This window comes from Labrus mixtus, chromosome 20 (assembly GCF_963584025.1).
Source record: "Labrus mixtus chromosome 20, fLabMix1.1, whole genome shotgun sequence".
NCBI lineage: Eukaryota > Metazoa > Chordata > Actinopteri > Labriformes > Labridae > Labrus > Labrus mixtus.
Genome location: NC_083631.1, coordinates 7,104,114 through 7,118,614, shown reverse-complemented (window position 1 = coordinate 7,118,614; position 14,501 = coordinate 7,104,114). Strand labels below are relative to the sequence as shown.

Sequence of the window (14,501 nt, the reverse complement as noted above, 5' to 3'; positions counted from 1 at the left end):
TGGTGCAACCAGCCCCTCTTTTTTTTGTTGTAAAAATAACTGGTAGGTACCTAAATGTCAGCCGTGATAAAAGAGTCTCAAATACTCTAAGTGCTAGAGAAAGGTGCTTTGTATCCTCAGCATGGAAAAAGTGGAAAAACCTGACCGTGCTTCAAAAAGGAGAAACTCCGTTTGATGCAATGCAAAGTTCAGCACCACGAGTCAGACCAGTGATGTTAAAAGGCTCAGCGTGAAAGTGCAATCAGTTCTTTAGCAACAGGATTCTCACTGCCGAGTCCTTGACCCTTTGAGTAGGTTAAGAGGTCTGTGTAGAGGCCTTGAACATGCATTTATTTTTGATTATTCACCTGCAGAAAGGGACTCTAAATCCACTCTAAGGCAGCCCTGTTAAACTGTTCTATTAGTCACATTTGTGCTCCTGTATGCATCGAATCATAGTTCCATGTCAACATGACCTCGATGAGAGAGCCTATTAAGCGGAAACTAATATTAGCTAATCATTTAGAAACAAACAAAGTGGAACTGAGGCAAATGGCAGAGCTTTTTGTTTGGAAAGAATTGATGAGACCTTTTACTCATAACCTGGCTGGAAGGCCATGACATGTACAGGAAGGACCCTGATGAAGGCCACAAGCCGAAACGCGTCGGTCTAATTTGTTCAAAAAATGTATATTCATACTACAAGTGTAGCTGGAGCATTGGGACCTCTTCAAGACATATGGGAAGGTTTCTGACAACTTCATGTCGTTTACCTCTCTTTCACTGTTTTATTTTATTTTCATTTTATTTTATCATGTAAATTATGAGAAGCTATTTAAAGACCCCTTGTGAACTGCACTACTTAGGTTATGACCTAAAATTGAACATGTCTAAATGTCTGGCAATTATTCTGATGTTATGTTGTTGATGTTTTTTCTGTTGGAAAAATAATAAAAAAAACTTTAGTGGCAAAAAAGACATATGGGAAGGACACCATATTAGATAATTATTAATTGTAAAAAAAGGAAATGATTGAAAGTATAATTGGAAACATGTGTGGCATAATGAAGTGTGGGATGGTTGGGATGAGTCCAGGTGGAATGAGAGAGAGAGTCAGAACAACAACCGGGCTGTGGCTTTGATGCCCTGAGAGCAGCAGGCCCAGGTGATCTGAATTGGACCAGAAGATTCCTCTGAGAACAAGGGAGACAGGACTTATTAGTAGAAGCCTGACTATAAAAGTAAGGCAGTGACCGTCACACTAACTACTTTTGTCATTACTCATCAATCTTGCTCATCATCCCGCCCACATTTCTCTAACAGAAAAACCAAAAGTTCCCCAATCTGAATCAGTCCCTTCAGGCCGTGTGAGTCCAAAAGTGTCCCTCTGTGTGGTTAGTGACTCAACATTCCTGATTTAAAATAGAAAAACTGAGCAGCGATCTTCACCTACAGCATGTTTTTTTTCTTAGAAAGAGACTGGCACTGATATTCTTTCCTTTGCTCAGTCAGAAAAAGTTGCTCTTCCAGTTTCACATCGGCCGTCATGACCTCCCTCAAACATCCAGATGTTCTGTGTGTCTGCTCACAGTCTCCGGGGGGACGTCGGTCTGCAGCTGATTTTATTTGTGCCTCATTGATGTTTCCTCTCCGCAGTGGACATACGGTGGAGCAGGCTGGATGTTCCTCTGATTTCCCAGAGCAAATCATTAGTGCTCTTTTCTCAGCGACAGTCAATCGAGGAAGTTTCTTAATGACTGCGAAGGGAAATTTGCTTGATTAGTAGATATTGAGCGTTGGGGTTCGGGGTCAGCGGGGATTCAGGTGAAACAGCAGACGATTGTTGAGGAGAAATCAGCGGCTAGGGAAGGTGACAGGTCGATTTGACTTGGCTTTGCATGTTAAGGAGTAGAAAATGAAAATCTGATTTCAGATGAAAGCGGCTGAAATGAGATTCCTTCGCAGGGCGTCTGTGTTCACCCTCAGGGACATGATGATGAGGAGGAGTAAGAGTAGAACGGGTGCTTATTTTGCATATAAAAGAGACATTTGGTCAAGATTCAGATCAGGACTCATGCGGCTTATACGACCTCTGTATGACGCAAAGGTCTGACCCCCAACTCTTGAGGGATTTCATATACGCGGCTGAGTGACTGAATCAATAGGTGAGGTTAATTACTACTCTTGGGTACCTTTTTATTGACTGAATATAAACATATCGACCACCAATAGGAGGACTATACAACATGGGGTTTAATGGAGGATCCAGATCAGGGTTTGCTCATGATGTTAAATAAGATGTGTTTCAAAGAAGGCGACCGTGGAAATGTCAACGTGTGGGGGAAAAAAAGCAAAAAATCTGAGACGAGATGTTATTTCTGTTTGATTAGATTCATTTTGTTCTGAGCACAATCTGATCAATAAAAGGTCAGAGTAACATAAGCAGAATGTCAGTAAACGAAAACACCCTCTCTCTCTCTCTCTCTCTCTCTCTCTCTTCCTCTGCAGACAAACCCTCAGACACGAGCGCTGTCTAACTTGACGATCACTGTATACAGACTCATATCCTCATACTGTTAACGCTGTGTTTTGAATGTGATGTCATTCTCGTGGAGTTTTATAAAAGTGCTTGTTATCTCCACTTTTTCACTTTTCTATGATGTAATGTTTAGTTATTTATTGGGACAACTGTGGAGTCAGCTGAATGTTTACATCTTTGGACTCCAAGACAAATTCTCCTTAGGGGACGTATCAAACTTACCCTATTGTTTGTTTCACAAAACCTGCCATATGCAATATGTCTGACAAGCCACACCCCCTCATTTGAGCTCAAATTCAAATCCAATTGCAGATCAAACATGCAGAGTGAAAAATTTTAAATGAGATGTATTGTATGGCATCATATCGTATTGTGTCGTATCCAAGCGGCAAATGCAGAAATGCAAAATCCTGCAGTGGATCGAGTGTCCGCTTGAGGCCGGCTCAAGGAACACAGGAAGTCATATACACACCAACAGGCGAAAAAGCTGTTTTTACAGCATAAATAAACGTGTTTACAGCCTGGTACAAAAAATTAAATAGGTCTGATTAGTTACTGTCATCACTGGCACACACTGTACTGTATCAAACGTACCGTATTGCATCATATCATATCTTAAAGTATTGTTTCGTATCATCTAACTTATAGTATCGTATTGTATAATGTCGTAATCGTACCGTACTGTTTCACTCATATTGTATTGTGTGGTATGATATCGTATGGTACGGGTAAGTTGAGCAGCTTAAGCACATAAATCAAGCGGGTTGTCCACTAATCGAACAATTGACATTTTAAACCCCAGCTTCTCCGGTCTGTATGTCCAAGAATCCACAGAGTCTCAAATTCCTCCCAAAGGAATGTCCTCTGTGTGTATATGAATGACTTATTTAGATTAGATCTCGACTCGCAGGTTAACAGCTCCTGCTATCTACGTATGTGAATGCTGAAATGTGAAAAGATCTTTTTAAGCACATTGAATTCAACAATATTTATCACACTAGAAAGCATGCAAACACACTGCAGCATCAACATAAGGCCATCATTCAAATGTTATCAAGCCATTTCAACTCAGAAGGGTGTTAATGCACAGCTATACAGAGGCAAACAATATGACAGATGGTGCAGTGAGACACATGTATGTGCATGCTAACATGAATTCCTCCTCGAGAGAGACTTTTATCAGGACATTCACCTCACACATATCTGAGCCTGCAGCATGCATGAAGCATATCCCCCCCTCGTGTTTAACCTTCACCACAAAGATTTACATGTTAGACGTATGAATCAGAATGTGTGATAATGTGTGAGATGCACAAGTACTCACCGTGTACTCTGAGCGTATTCCCAGCAGACCGCATCGTTGTGACAGACAAAAATGGGAGGTGTGTGGAGGAGGCGGACACGGAGAGACGACAGAGGCATCAAACAGGTTGAGAGGGATAAGAAGAGGAGAATAATAGGATACTTAGATCAGGATGCTGGAAAGAAATTATACCTCAGTAAAAGCACTTTGGTGTTATCAAGCACCAGGAGACTAGTTTGGTCTCTGTAAGACGGATACGTTTACTCTGTGCATGGTCCTACTGTGGATGAACTTAGTCCAATGTGTTTGTCGCATTGACATAATGTGTATCACATTTATCATGCACTATATCTGCAACAGTTAGTAACTGCAGTGCTTTGTTTGTTGTATTTGGTCACAAGTGTAAGTTAGGAGATGTTTTAGTGCTTTGATTCTGAAGATGATCCTGAAAATGGTGTGAAAAGTTTTGTTCTTTTGGAAACTTTTGTGCCGACCTGGATGTTAAGAAAGGAACTCAGTACTTAACGTGTGATATGTGATGAAAACAGAGTGTGAATCAGTCCTGCTTCTGATACATATTTCTACATTTTTAAGTGGTAGTTGACGGCCTGTTATGAAGACACTTGAATACAAAAGGGCCCTTGAAGCACGCATACCACCAACACTTCTTGCTTCTTCAAACTGCAAATGTATAAAAATACCAAAACTGTAGGAATTCAATCTGCTGCTTTAGATTTCTTGTTCAGGAGTTAAAGGAAGAATGTGCAGCTTTTTGATCCAGTAGACGTCGCCCTGAACACCATGCATGAAACCAAAACAAACTGCTGTTTGGAGACACCTCTACTATTCTGAAGCCTTCCAATATCTGTTTTTATTTCACAGTCTTTGGTTCTGTAGGTCGTAACAGCATCACTACCTGTGATTGTGTACGGGTAATAGTTCCAAGCCTTCTCTGTGACGTAGAATATTTTCGGGACCACCGCTCTGGCCCAGCTTGGAAGTTTGCTGAAACACAGAGAGAGACAGAAAAGTTGGATGAGATGTAGTTTGAAGAATCAGAGGACAAAAAAGTTGATGAGACAAATAGCTTTTATGTTGTTCAGCCAAAAAGATTTCTCTGCATGTGTTTCTCCTCTATTCTCTTTGGCCCCTGTCACCCAGCCAAGTAATGACAAACATCCAGCTGTGTGAAGCCATAGCGGGGGGGATTAAAAAGGCAGTCACGACGGCCCCTGGGGAAGTTGATAACGATGATTACACCCTGAACTCTGCAGTGGACTTTCACCAAAGTCTTAGATACAAAGAGGGACAAAGACAGTCCGAAAGTTCAGAGACATAGCTATTACTCAGCAGAAACAGATTCTTGAAAGTTGAAGACAAGTTGTCGAGAATCTTTTTTGGGGCCTCAACAGGAAAGGGAAACCTTTGTTAGCTGGAGGGAAAATAGCCGAGCCACAGATTTGAGAGATTCAAGAATTTAAAGGTGAATGAAGCACATTTCTTTAAAACTGGGAAGTAAACACTTCAAATTTCAAATATTAAAATATTAAAATACTGCTTTTCTGATGAACATCACCAACAGAATGGCTGAGGAGTGCTACTTCAAAAAGTAAGGTTTCAAAAACATACAGGTGCTCTTTGGATACAAGGACAGATCATACAGCTCAGAGCGTAAAAGATGAATAAAGACAAAGGGTGGAATATTTGTCCCTAGTTAAAATGATATCGGTGTAAAAATCTTCAACATTTGAGGTGAAGTTCTGTTTAAGGTTGATAAGATAATTAATCCTTTGACACCTTTTCATACCATGAGTTTCATCGGCATGCAATCTCTGGTATTTGTAATGATTGACAGAATCAAAAGTTATCCAAGCTATAAAAAAACATCAGATCTCGAGTCATGTTTTTAACCCAAAGCTGCCGCCAGCAGAAAAAGAGAGAGAGCACTGTCTAAACTGACAACGTTTCAGTATAAATATTGGTTGAAAAAACACGCTCAACTCCCTTTCAACATAAAACAACAGGGTGCTGAATCCTGAAAAAAAACATTCAAACAAGAAAAACCACAAGGCCAGCACGGCGTCTTCAGCGTCTAACAGACAATTTTCTCAAACATACACAGGTGAAGCATCCAGTCGAAAACGTCCGTGTGGCAATTAAAATACAATTTTGGATTGCTGTCCTTACTGATTTTCTTGTATGCCAGCTTATTTGAGCAATTTTCGACAGTGAGCTGGAGTTTGCCTGCATTGTTTGTAATAAAACCCAAGAAAAGAGCAAACATGTGATGCCTAGTTCTTGTACTTTTCTTACTGTGTGATCAAAACAAGTCATCTAAGTTCTTCAAGCTTTCTAAGTTCAAAATCCTGGTATCTTGGGGCACTGGTGGGGCAGTGGTTAGTGCGCTCGCCCCATGTATGGAGGCCGTAGCCCTCCAAGCGAGCGGCCTGGGTTCACATCCCACCTGTGGCTCCCCTCCCACACTCCCCACTCTCTCTCTCCCTGGTTTCCAACTCTATCCACTGTCCTATCTCTACATTAAAAGGCACAAAAAATCTTAAAAAATCCTGGTATCTTCAAACCTTGAAATCTCCTTCAGGGAGGTACTGAGTACATTTCAAAGTCTGCAATTTATCCCCTTCATTTTAATGAACAAGTTACTTTTAGTCCTACCAGACTTTTTTTTTTAAAGCATGTGTACTTCTACTTGGTAAACAAAGTGTGTTCATTTAGTACCTCGGGATTTGTTTGATTAGTTCTTTATAATGGAGCCGTTACAAGAAGAATGCGTCAGTGCAAATGGTGCCATTATTGAGCCCTGTGAGAATCAGTTTGCTGCAGCACCAATCACATTTGCTCCCATTAGTTTCAAACTGAATACAAGCCAATCGCAAACACAGCAAAAGGCACCATAATGGAACACAACCCCATTATTAAGTTGTAGCAGTTTTCACTTTCAGGATGATTATCTTTTAAACCAGCCATTGCTTATTAAAGTCTCACTTCTAATTCTGTCTCCAGCGGCTGTGAGTGAAAGAGTCTTCATGAGGCACCGAGACGGGGGACAGACGGCTCGCTCCCGTCTCTCTCCACGGGGGGTGTGCAGACGCCGCACACTTGTCACATGTCCTCACACTGCTTTAACAACAAGACACACTCACACACACACGCATGCACAGACTGCAGATTTAACATGGTAACAGGTGGTTTGTGGGTGGAGTGAGGCGGGCGCGGCGTCCAGCAGTGACTGCTCAAATTATCCATCATTCACACGCGGACCTCATCGGTCCCTGCCCACACTCACTGTGACACCAAGACATATATATATACACTCACACACACACTCACACACACACACACACACACACACACACACACACACACACACACACACACACACACACACACACACACACACACACACACACACACACACACACACACACACACACACACACACACACACAGACACAGACACAGACAAAGGCACTAAGCCCTTCTCTCCTCTAAGACTGTCAATGACACTTCACATTTCCCAGAGGCCCTCTCACTTTGTCACTTCGGACCGCAGACTCTTCTCTTTGTGATTCTCTGTGCAGCTCGCCACTCGTCTCGTTGTCGTACTTTTGGGAGTGAGTGTTCTGGTTGTCTGTGACAGTTTTTCATTCTGCTAATACAGGCTTAATCTGATCAGTTATCATTTTAAACCCGAAGGAGAAGGCTTATAAATGGAAGTCTGTAATGTAATGAATTTCCACAAGAGTACATTTTGTCATCAGTTTGAGAATTAATGTTTAATATATTGGACATGTATTTGTTTGTCTTCCCTGTGTAAAGCACATTGAGGTGCCTTTGTGCATGACATGTGAAATATAAATAATGCTGCATTAAATTTAAAAAAAAGGCTTAAAGTTATGCATCATTAGGGTCATGGTCAGTTTGAGTGACTTAGCTCTCTGCTAAGTCACTCAAAGTGTGTTTTATATATTTTTAATGCAAATATCAGACAAACTATATGGAGGAACGTGTCTGTTAAGGCACTAACAGACGATCACAAAAGGTCTGTGTGCCAGATTTTTCAGTGAGTGAAGTTATTTTCTTGTATTTTTTTACATGTTAGCTAGTGTTGTAGTACTAGAAATCAGCCTTGGTCTCAAAACGGGGTCTTGAGGCAACTTTTTGAAGGTCTCGTCTCAGAATCCAAAGCATTTTACTCGGTCTTGTCTCGGTCTCAGACTGGACGGACTCCAAATTTAAATCAAGACTGGTCAAAAACCACCACTGATGTTGGGCTATTTTTCCCACGTCATTACTGTGATGAGAAGGAAAAACGCCTCTTTCCAAAATAACAAATAAAACCGGTGTTACGGTCTAAGTGAGTGACACGCCTGCTGCCCACAATGTGAGGATTTCTCAGTGATATTTATGGTCTTGGTATTTTCTTGGTCTCGGGTATGTCTTGGTCTTGGTAAGTGTGCTGACACTAATGTTAGCACTAGCAAGCCGGTATATGTTACTTCAATCAACACACCAGACTTGTTATCTCCTGCAGCGTCTGTCACATGTAGATTTTATTGTGCTACTAGTCGTGCACAAGAGTCAGGATTTTCCTCACAGAGACGATGACGGGCTGTAGTGATGGGACGGACCAGCTGTTTTAAAACCAGCTCTTTCTGGTCCACTTTTAAATCCAGCAAAAAAAAAATCAACATTGGGACGGCCACAATGCTGAAGTTAAGGTTAAAAGGGGAACTTAATGATCTCATGAGATATTGCATGTTGTCTCTATCCATTCTTTAAGTCCATCCTGTTTGTCTCCAGCGCTGTGTTTGGTGAAAGCATAGCCCGCTCACTGCTACTTGTTGGGATTACTCCGACAGTTTGATAGTCCTGGAAAGTCCCTGAAACCGTGCAGCGGGTTGAGTTACATTTAAAATCCACAGATGTGCACATGTGCTCCAGCAAGACACTAAATCAATAACAGCTCCAGTTCACCGCGGCTGACCCCGTGCTCTGATATATGTATGGAAATCAATAGAGTCAAATTTCATTACCTTGATAGGATCTGGAAGAATTTATGGACATGCGCTCCTGTCAAGTGTCTGATGTGGATTTATTGACCGAGCAACTATAAACCAACGGTATGTGATCAACTGTGATGAAAACAAAGTATTGGTGTGTAGAGAAATAAGCCATGTATGCAGGCAGTAGAGATTAAAATACAACGTGTGAGATTTGGAGGTGTGCATTTTTGAGTGTCTATGTCTCGGTTTCAAGTTTCTTTGAATTTCTCTTTATAGCATTTTAACGTTTCAGGCCTCTCAAAGCTTTCTCAATGTCTGTTTTCCTACAGCTCATCCTTTTCAATCGTTACACATGAAATGAGAAAATCAATGAGGTGCTGATTCAGGCTTTCACCTGGATTCACCTCATCAGTTTGGTCATGATGAGTAAAACTGCTGGCCATATTTAGAACAATTGCATATGAAAAAGCAACACGTACTCAGAGTGAGGAGGCCACACTTCAGACGATGATCAGAAGTTTGTTCGATTGAAATCTACATAAGAGAGAAATCAAAAACTCTATTTCGAGCTTAACAAGTTCAGTAGAGCATGGAGCAGCGCTGAGCAGAGAAACAGACCTAGAAAGTCATGAAATGTGACACCTAATTACATTTCTAACCTACCTCATTCCAGAAACACAACACTAATGCTTAGAGAATTGGTTCTCTAAGCATTAGAGCCCGAGGGGTGGCAACTGAGATCTCAGGAAGGAGCCCTGAAATTATCTAGACATTTTCAGGAGTGAATATATGAAAACAGCTTAAAACTGAAGGTTGGAAACACTGGCTTAGAGCAACGTCTTTTTCTCTGTTATACTCTCCATGTCCTTTATATGACTTTACATACTCTTCTGTTTATTCTAATTAGAGAGTCTTAAGATCTCGACACGGTCAGACCTCTAACTGAAGTTATAACCCATGTCTTCACACCAACATCATGATGCAATGCTGTGGATCATTAGAGCGAGAGGAACTTTTGAAGAATAAAAAAAAGTCAAACGCAGAAGCTTTGATTTTTCTTTGCTGCTCGACAATCAAGGTTCACGTTTCTGCTTTTGGCACCAAAGGAGAATGTTAAACACCCGCAGTGTGCATTGTAAATAATTCAATAAAATGGTGTTACATGGCACGGTGCAGACACTCACTTGTTGAGGTAGATTCTTTTCTCAGTGAACTGTCCTGATCCGTGCTCAGGGTCATCATACGGCTCGTTCTGGACCACCTCCACCCCCTCCCCGCGTTCGCTCTGTTCATGGCTGTGTTTGCTGATCATGTACAGCTGTCCAATCTGGTACTGAAAGAAAAAAAGAGGAGACAAAGGAATGAGAGGCTTGACATTAGATGTATTGTTTTTAATAAATCTTTTAAAAGAATGAAGATTTGAGAGAGTCAAATTGTTGAAATTGGTGCATGGCACATTATTTTCCAATGGGTAGATATCTGTCATCAGGGCCAATATCAGCTGATACCAATCTTCAGTTTGAAGCTTGAAGATTGAGATTTTAGGTTTGACCTGATGCCATTTTTTAGGAGTAATGGCGAGCTTTAGATACACCTCTGATGGGTTATTTCACATGGCAACAATGTGCTCTCCAACGACTGACTCAACAGTATATTTTTAGAGCAGCCATTAAGATACACACAGAGAGGAAAATACCAGGATAACAGCGCTTAACTCACAGCACCTGACACCTGAGGGAAAGTCCCCATAGTGAGCAGAGGAAAGCTGAGGGCTTAAAGATCTGTCTGCAGCAGACTGACAAAGTCCTCACACCAGACCAGGACACCCGGCAGCACAACAATAGTAACAGCAGCAGCAGCAGCGAGGGGACTCTTTCCAACGGCCCCTTGTGACTCATCCGTCAACACACACATCAGTCACTCCTCGATGACTGACCCACTTGGCTGAATGACAATGTCACTTTCGGTCGCTCTGACAGGCCGGACAGTGGCGTCACACGGAAACTATTTTCCATACATTCGGAAAACGACATTCGTTGGGAGTGAGAGTGCTCCAGGATGGAGATTTCTGACTGCCTGACGACCTATTTCCAGGGCCGGGGAAATCGATCTGACCCTGATGGTGACTTTTTACCACTGTGAAAGAATGCAAAGGGTTCACTTAGGACTCAACTGCCACACACACACACGCACACACACACACACACACACACACACACACACACACACACACACACACACACACACACACACACACACACACACACACACACAGAGCTCCACTAAGGATAGCTGTGTTAAGCTAATGGAAAAAAAGCACCGCCTGGGATCTTGACTTGTGACTCCACATCCAGTCACATAAAGAGAGTGGAGATATGTGATAGTGTAAAGGGGAAAAAAGCAGAGCCAGTGTGTATCAGTGTGTAACATCTTATATCACAATGGTACATTTTTCCATCTGCGGGAAAAGAAAGGTGTTGAGCTGGAGTATTCCCAGCAGGAATGTTGATGGCGTCGTGTTGCGTTTGAGCAGCTGTTAGAGTGTGTTGGCATTATTTTTCCACTGCAATGACACAGACACAACCACAAGTGATAGAAGAGAAACCTGCACTTCATCTTAAACACACATTACAAGAATATAAATCCATTATATAGTTCTACATTTGTTAATAATTCTTGTTTAGATTGACTGTTTCCAAACATCATAATTGCTCCTATAAAGACGACAAATGACCAGCAGAGGTGGACAGCGTGACTCGAGGTGAGTTAGTTACAGGCTGTTGGTTTAATCGGCCAGCCGATAATTTTTTCTATCAGTATCGGCTAATTTTATCGCAGATATGTGCCGATATTACAAGATTTATTCACCAGTCAAATAGCATTTAATTTGAGTTTCATTGTATTACACTAGCAGTTTTCCTTCACCAGCAGAGGGCGCTATATGGACTACAACAAGTAGTATCACTCTCCAGAGTGTCAAGCGATGGTGAACATACATGGGCGGTTACGTTCCAGTTGAGTGATCATCTTGTCTTCATTATAAAGTGTTTGATAACTGCATTTGAGGAATTAATGGAATACATGTGTTTATCTATATCTAACTATCTTTACAGATTTCATAGATCTGATACATCGGTATCAGATTTTTTTCTCCCCCCCGATATATCAATCAGCTCCCAAAAATCCCATATCGGCCGGGCACTAGTCCACACTACATATTTATCAACGTTACTATTGGCTGAGAGCTCAACTAGCGTACAGTTAGCCAGCAGGATTAGTAAACTCCACACATGGAAACAGATGGTACTGGAAATGGCTAAGCAGCTGCACGGAAACTGCACGTTAATGACTTTGCTGAACTGGAATGAAATGGAAATGTTTCAAGGTACCGTTTTCAAATGTGTCGAAAATAACACCAGCTGTTTTAAATCACAACAGCACTCTACTTCCTAGCCTTAGCGTGATGCCAGAGGAAAATGGGCCCCCTGAATACTGGTATTTTGTTTGCACCTTTGCACTTGAGTGTTGTTTGTTTAATTTTTCAAAGGTCCTGTCTTTAATAAACTGTATTCAGGAGCTATCAGAGCGCTGCAGAATGGGCGAGGTCATGACATTTAAAGACAAAAGAAAAAAGAGGAGCTTGATAAACTAATCAGTAATTACACATCCAGAGATTCATTCAAAACAAAGGTGAGACGGCTGAATGGAATACATCCTGTAAACTCTCTGCCCGATGAAAAGCATCACGGCAGAGTGCCCACTCGAGGGGACCCTCTGAGCTCACACTGACGGCGAGCAGCTTTCATTTACCAACATTAAGCACCGTGTCTCCTGTGACCCCCGGCTCATTCAGGGCTCACACACATTGTGTAAACACGACAGATGTTGTGATGTTCGTCCTTCCTGCTTTTGTATGCAGCTCGTCTGCTGCCAACCTGAGAGCTCCGTCAGATGAACGACGGACTGTTTTCATTTTAGTCTTTGTAAAACTCGCCCGTACGACGAGGAAGCAGGAGAGGCTCTCGCTCAAAGTGGCCTTGAAAATCTCAAATTTTGTCTCTAAAGAAAGTAGATCCACTCGCAGGATCAAAGACTGCTCTAAATGTAACTAACTCAGGTGTACTGTTTCCCTCTTCTGCAGTTCCCTTCCACTTATCATCCATCTTAATCACATCATTTCCACCTTTTTTCTACCATCTTCATTCTTTTTATCCTCATCCTCCTGTACTCAGTCGCTTTCTGCTGTGATCCAAACTCCTCCTCTCAGTCTTTTCTTCCAAACTTTGTAATCTGCTCGTGATGGTCCCTCATCTTGGACACTTCAGCATCCTCTGTACAAAACTTTACTTATTGTCAGAAGTTGACTAATGGCAGAGTATTGTTACAAATGGAGCTCTTATGTTATTACAGGAGCTACACGACCACTTTGAAGAGGGAGACTAGAAAAGGGAAGGCTGATAATGCAACAAAGAGATTCTCTTCTTACATCCCTCTATTCTTTAAAGGAAGAATGTGCAACATTTTACACATTAATACAGCAGAAATAAAGTATATCATGTGTAAATGTCTCTCTGAGTCGTGACTGTCTACAATGAGGGAGAAGCTCGAGTCCCGCTGTGTTGTAATCAGAGCTGCGTTTACATCATGTTCACATGGACGAGACGGCCTTGTGTATAAAAGCTGTTTTAGTCAATGAGAAGAGAAAAGAAGAAGAACATACTCACTGCTTATTTGGATGTCATGTATGTGTCTTTAGATCACAGTCTTTTCATGTCAATTTATGAAGCTATGAGTTTACCAAAGTGTGCTAACATTAGCATGCTAACACAACAATGCAGGCCACAGGCGATTGCAGCTCAGGCTTGCGCTTAATGCTGCTTAATTATGGTGCGTTTTAATTCAGCATAAATGTTTTCCTCGTCACAAAACTACACATCTAAATGAAACATCCTGATCTTTACAAATTAACGGCAGCTTCAGTAAGAATTGAAAAATCACAACACAGAAGCATCAAGATGAAAGTGAAATTGGGTTTAAGGATCATGCTGAGTTGAACTAATACTCTAATTCAGAGATGAAAGCGTGGAGCGTGTCCTGTGATCCAACTCTGTGTGTCTCTTTCTGCCTCTCTGTTCTCACACAGCAGCAGGTGGTGAGGAGCTGTGCTCATTGTGCTGCAGCCGAGGAGTGTTAGTGTGAGTGTAAGATAAGAGATCCTCACAGAGCACACACACACACACACACACACACACACACACACACACACACACACACACACACACACACATGGGCACATAAGACAATCGTGGTGACAATGCTAACATGTAATTAAAATTCAACCACTGACACACTAATTAGTGCTTTGAGCACTCGGAATGGCTGAGCTCCTATAGCTTGTGTGTGTGTGTGTGTGTGTGTGTGTGTGTGTGTGTGTGTGTGTGTCTGTGTGCGCTTGTGCGAGCGTGCGTTTGTTTTAATGACAGAATAAGATCTGTATCTGCTCCTATCTGTGCAGGCAGATCGTCCTGAATGAAACTCAGTATACTTAGGGAATGAACAGTCTCACATTATTGTGACAATTATTGACCCGTTTCATTCGGATTTTATTGTCTTGTTTCTCCTATTATTTAGCTCTAACAGCTATGATGCAACATGT

At 41.7% G+C, this 14,501-nt stretch overlaps 1 protein-coding gene across 1 annotated transcript in view; it reads right to left on the bottom strand.

The window, feature by feature from the left end:
* Positions 1-14,501, bottom strand: part of pitpnc1a (phosphatidylinositol transfer protein cytoplasmic 1a) — a 49,522-nt gene that overhangs the window by 9,609 nt on the left and 25,412 nt on the right. Inside the window, exons 2-4 of the mRNA XM_061026727.1 lie at positions 10,030-10,178; positions 4,738-4,826; positions 3,843-3,850 (exon numbers count right to left, since the gene is read on the bottom strand). Of these exons, the coding sequence (XP_060882710.1) occupies positions 3,843-3,850; positions 4,738-4,826; positions 10,030-10,178 (246 nt within the window). The remainder of the gene's footprint in view (positions 1-3,842; positions 3,851-4,737; positions 4,827-10,029; positions 10,179-14,501) is intronic.